This window comes from Molossus molossus, unplaced genomic scaffold (assembly GCF_014108415.1).
Source record: "Molossus molossus isolate mMolMol1 unplaced genomic scaffold, mMolMol1.p scaffold_m16_p_11, whole genome shotgun sequence".
Taxonomy (NCBI): domain Eukaryota; kingdom Metazoa; phylum Chordata; class Mammalia; order Chiroptera; family Molossidae; genus Molossus; species Molossus molossus.
The window spans coordinates 49579172-49585171 of NW_023425346.1; the positions used below are offsets into that span (position 1 = coordinate 49579172).

Below are 6000 nucleotides of genomic sequence, written 5' to 3' on the forward strand. Positions count from 1 at the left end.
TTGAAATAAGTAGGTTTGTACCAATTTGGTCTGTGGATATATGACAAATTATATTAATAGATTTCCTAATATTGGTCCCCCTCCACCAGAATGAATACTACTATAGAATAGAGTAATAAACTTTCAATGAATTGTCAAATTCAATTCCATACTGTTGACTTTAGGATTTTAATATCCACATTTCTTGTTCTTGAGAGACAACTAGTGTGTCAGGTTAGATACGCTCTGTTCTTCTTGTGCTGGTCTGTAAACGTGGGTTTCTGAAATTGGTAATGGGGAACCTATTTATGTCTATTACTCATTCATTCTTCTTTTTTCTTATATCTTATCCCAATTGCAATGGGGGGGGGGTTCTTTTGTGAATTCATAAAGTACTTTTCTTAACCTCTCTCAAAGCACTCATTACACTCTTATGAAAATCATCTGTATATCTGCCTCCTGTTCTTGTAAGAGTGATTTGTGTATTAAATTCAGAGTTGTTCCATCCCTCCCCGTTAGCCAGCACCCGTGGTCCACCTGACCTCTTCGGTAAGACCCCAGCGAAGCGCTGCAGTGGCAGATGGTGGAAGTACACTCAGACTAGTGTTTGCGACACTCTTAGATCGCCAAACCAGCCCGACAGTAAGCTGGGGTGGAAAGCAAGGGAATAGGAGGGAGTCCAAAATGCCATGGGTATTGTTCTCTGTGGCAGAAATCTGAATCCAGAATGTAGGAGTCAACTTCTAAAGTCTTAGGCGCAGACACAGCAGGAACGAGAGCCAAACTCTGAAACCAGCTCTCATGTTCCTGCCAGGGGGCTGCTGCATTCTGGTCCTGGTGGTACATTACAGAGAGAACCAGTAACTTCCAGTACTTTTGCCTACCTCAAGAGCATACTCTTAAAACATACTCTAATAATTTTTCTAATATATTCTAATAATTTTGTTTAAATCCTTCAATACTCGCCTGGCCAGTGTGGTTCAGTGGTTGAGCATCAGCCCATGCACCAAGAGGTCACCAGTTTGACTACTGGTCAGGGCACATGCCCAGGTTGTGGGCCCAGTCCCCAGTGGGGAGCATGTAGGAGGCGGCCAATCGATGTTCTCTCTCATTGATGTTTCTATCTCTCTCTCCCTCTCCCTTCTTCTCTCTCTAAAATCAATAAAAATAAAAAAATAAAAATAAATCCTTCCAATACTCATCTCAAGGCATCACTTCAAAATGATATCTTTCAATTGTCAATTCTTTCCCAAGGGAAGGCTTATAAAATTAAGAACACTCTAAGGGCTGCCCTACTAGACTATAAACCACTCAAGGACAGGAAATCGGTCTTTAGTATATTCTAGCTCCCACTGTACTAGGCGTATGGTTTAAATGTAAGTAGAGTTTTTGGAATTAATTTACCCTTTTTCCTTGCAGTGTAGTGTTCTTGAGTGGCATTTCTCACTTTTCTGAAGACCAAAAGCAACTTCAAAAGCCTTTTGGCAAGCAGAGGTAGAATCACAGCTGAAAACTTAATGAAAAGTAATGGAAGAAATGATAACAAAAGTAAAGAGGGAGCATACGTACACTATTCAGACTGGAATCAAAATAAATGTTTGCCAACAGGGGACTCGTTCAGGTGGTGACTCTTCAGCACACCTGGTCAGCCTTGCAGGGAGGGAGTGGTTAGTGGATATTGTTGACTTTCTGCTTCTGTGCAGGCCCTGGGGTTTCTCCGAAGGCAAAGTGAAAAGTTGTGTTCAATGATGCCTTTCTCCTTTTCCTTAGGGTGTTAAATTCTACACTATTTGAAAGTTGGGAGATCGTTGGACCTTATCCCTCCTGGTGGGTTTTCAACCTACTGCTGTTGCTAATACAAGGCTTGAACTGCTTCTGGTCTTACTTGATCATAAAAATAGCTTGCAAAGCTATTTCAAAAGGCAAGGTAAGATAAAATTCACCATTGCTAATATGTCCCAGATAATTATGTTTCTTGGTAGCTCTGAATTAACAGGAACATTATTTCTTATTTCAAATTTCATCAAAACTGATTCCCCCCCCCCCCCCAAAATTTAGCATAACCTCCTAGAAACACAAACTGAATAATTATTTTCTTCTACTTAGTTCATTTTCCAAGTGGTAGCATTGCTGTACTGATGGTGAATCCCCGGGTCTGCATTTATGACTTTAGATTTAGTGATATATTATTTGTTGTGTTCTTTCTCTCCCTCTCTCTGTCTCCCTTGGTCCCTCTCTGGTTATACTTTCACTGAACAGAAACGGAATCACGTCTTTCCTTGACGAGAAGGGTTGACGCAGAATACTCACGTATGCCTTTCCTAATAAAATTCAGTTGAATCCCTTTGGTTAAAAACATGGACTCATAAGGCTGATTTGAATGAAGCTTCTTGAGCCTCAGCCCCTCTGTGTAGAGCAGTGACTTTTCTAGATCATTCTCTTTGACATTTTCTTATTTTCGTTGTTTGTTCTCTTCCTTCTGCCACCCTGGAAGGCTGGGAGGTGGAACCCTTTACATGTAAGTTCTCACGACTCCCTGTCTTTGTCCTGGGTGCCACGCTGGCCTGCCTGTTGGAGGGGCGCTCAGATGCTTTTGTGTCCGTGCACATTGTTCTGTCTGATCTGTGGGCACTGGCTGGAGGCTCTAACGGAGGTATGGCTCCCACCAGCTGCAAAGGATGCCGGGAGCAGCTCCGTGGATGCCCTTCTGTATGAGCTTGCGTGTTGCTAAACTTTGCATGATCCTACAGACAAGGAGAGGATATTTTTTTCATCAGTGTTTAACCTGTTAGCTAAAAAAAAAAAAAAAAACCAGAAATAGACCACAAGTGAAGTAGGAGAAAGAGAACTAAGTTGGGGAGAGGAGAAACATGGTCCAGAACAAGTATTGAGCGTTATGAGCTCCTCTGGCTGGTCTGCCCTGGCCACCGGGCAGCACTTCACTGACCACCTTGTCCTCAGTGAGGAAGACAGAGCTGACTCTTCCACAGCAGGCTCGGGACACCTGGTCATGCTCTATAAAGCCAGGTCTCAGTGTTAGCTCATATTATATAAATCCAAAATAGTCTAATCAATACATTGTTTAGAAGCAGAAGTTATTTTTCCTCCCTCTGTGACCTCTTACTCTTTAAACTGAGCATGTATTTCTATTTTTAAAATGCTCCTGTTGTCATGTGGATACAAATTAATTCAACATGTACAATACTGTCAGTGGGATAACAATAACTGAAGATACAAGGATACTGTGGGTTAGATCACTTATGTCCTTACTGCATTGCTGTTTCCAGCAGAGCTATTGTCTTCTCTCCGATTTATTTCTTCAACTTTACAAAGAGACAATTATTAATTTTATTCCAGATCTCAGGCTTCATAATATTTTAATTGCCATTTCTGCTCACCGAGGGCTATAAGATTCATGGCCATAGGTTATGGACTCAGACTTTTGTGGGTTATTTTGAGATATTCTAGATTGTTCCTTTCCTTGAAGGTACCATAGCCATAGATTTTTCCCCCCAAACTACAATTAAAAATAATCTTACTAGTCATGCAAATGTAAATTAATCACTCTCTGAAACTGGAATTTGCTTTCCTGTTAGCAGCTGCACGTGTGACCAGTGGGTTTCTAAATGTAGTTGAGCCCTACTGAAGTGCCATCTTGTGACCCGTGTTTGTTAGGTTAAAGTATCCTCAGAACCTCGCTGTTTTCGTGGTTTAGCACCTTAATCTCCTCAGGGATGGTACTTGTGAGTTTAGCCTCATCTCAGAGGGCATTGGAATGAGGTCCATTGTTATGCTATTCCCTCAGTCATCTCTGTATGTCACCATGTAACAGAGGTGACATTTTCTCAGTAACGGTGGCTTCTACATGTGGAAGGGCACTGGGTTCAAGTTGCGGAATAGCGGCAGCACAGAGATGGTGCGATGTGAAAAATCCCCCAGTTGGTTCTGATATACTACCCAGGAGACTTTGCCAACTTTGTGATTCTCCAAGAGAATCACAGGTGACGAGCCTGGGAAAGTTCTGTGAAGCCGGGCCACCAGGTCCCTACTGCCACCCCACTCAGACAGTGAGTAAGTGGTGTTCAGTTACTCAGAGGTCTTAAGGCCTTTGGGGCAAAATACTTACTATAATTTAGATGTACAGAGTAGGAGGTTTAAACTATTTTAATATTAAAAGTAGTAGGGTATATCCTAAATTTCTCCCTAAGTTACTTCCGTGCTAGAGAATCTGATTTTTTTTTTTTTTTTTTGATGGTAATGTGTAGATTTATATCTGATGTCTTACATGACCATCCTTATTACTTACTGAGGCTGAAGGGCTGGAGAATCCTGAAATGACAGGAGCCAATCCCTGCGGATTCACTCTGTAGATATTCCTTGGGAAATATTTAAAGCCAAACTTCACCCAGCAGGTTCTCAAAATGCTCCCTACTGCCATTGGTTACTATGCAGCATATAAAAAAAAAAAAACTTCTACTTAATTCTAGCAGACAGAAAAGAAAACCAAATTAAATCATGAAACATTGCATTATAAAGCCAATATGAATGATGTTTGATGATCTGAGTTAGTGAATGTCTCCATTAGTGTAGTTACTTAAGAGCTAACTTTAAATGATTTCCAAAGATACTGTAATCATCAGAGTGTAAATGGACTCATTTGTACCAAGTTCCTACAGTGCCATTCCAGTAGTACAGTAGGCCACTTCGCCGAAGGAAGTGAATGTCGTGTCTAGTACATTCTCAACACAGAAAGGTACCTTCAAGAGGTCAGCAAATCTAGCCTGCTGTGATACCTAAATCTACCTACATTCCTTCAGAACTGGCTTGGTCACCCAAATTGTATATCTTCAGGAATGGGGAACTTACTACAATAGCAAAGTTTTTATGCTTTTCCATTTTTTAACATTTGGACCTGTTTTCCTTTGTGTGTGATGACTGCATGTGATTCTGAGCGTGCCATACCTGACTGATTCCTTAGGAGCTGGTTACACCCACCTTCTTGTATTCCCCAGGTGTCCAAGGATGATCGGAGTGACATTGAGTCTAGCTCAGACGAGGACCCAGAACCTCCGGGGAAGAAACCCCACCCTGCAGCCACCACCAATGGGACCAACGGGTATCTCCTGAGCGGCCCCTGCTCCGCGGATGATTAATTACTCAAAACTACATGTCCAGGACAAAGTGAACTGTTTGTTCCTGGAAGTATTTAATAAGTTGCAAATGCAGTTCCTTTCATAATATCTCAGCACCAGAAACAAAAATTAGGATTATCAAAGCATTTTGAATAGTGCACTGCCATATGTCCAGTCTGTGAATGAAGAAGAATTATCATTCTCTATATGTAGGCATGCTGTATGTAATTGACGCAAGGGAACAGTATTTGCATTTGTATTGTCTTAGGATATTATTTATTTTTTGTATTTGTTTGTAAATCTGTGGACAAAAGAGGATTTTCTCACTCCTTTTACTCCCTGGGTTCACAGTGAGGGAGGTGCTCCATCTGCTTCTATCCCTTTCTTAGAATTGCTGTAGCCCAGTTGCTGGGAACATCAGCTTCCTTTACCTTAGAGCAAGCAAAATCCAGCGCAAGGTTCTCGTGCAGCTCCAGATAGGGTTGCTTTCTTTTTGTCAGTGCCCCGTCTCGGTGACCATTCTCCCCACATGCAGTTTAAACTGGATGAGCTAGGTATTTTCATTGTCACTCGTCACGGTCATGTAGGAGTTCAAATGAAAGAGTCCAGTTATGGGAGGGCTTTTAAAAAACTGTTTTGTATTTCATTGCTTTTGGAGAGACTTCATTTCTTGTGCACACAGCCAAGATTTCTTCAGTGCGTGTGGGAGCTGGTTGGGGATTCACCTTGCAGGTTACAGAGATCTTTTCATTCTCCATTGTGAGGTCTGTGCCCTGGCTCTGAAGGAAGACATTTGCTGAAGGTCACAGTGACAAAGAAATCACTCTTACTGTCTGGACTGTGTTTCACGACCTGAGAGGAGCATAAAGAGAGCAGCTGATGGCCACCA

General features: G+C 41.8%; 1 protein-coding gene across 1 annotated transcript in view; it reads left to right on the forward strand.

The window, feature by feature from the left end:
* CERS6 (ceramide synthase 6) overlaps positions 1-5728 on the forward strand; it is a 271292-nt gene extending 265564 nt beyond the window's left edge. The window contains exons 9-10 of the mRNA XM_036253461.1: positions 1750-1906; positions 4992-5728. Of these exons, the coding sequence (XP_036109354.1) occupies positions 1750-1906; positions 4992-5132 (298 nt within the window). The 3' untranslated portion in view covers positions 5133-5728. The remainder of the gene's footprint in view (positions 1-1749; positions 1907-4991) is intronic.
* Positions 5729-6000: the final 272 nt, after the last annotated feature.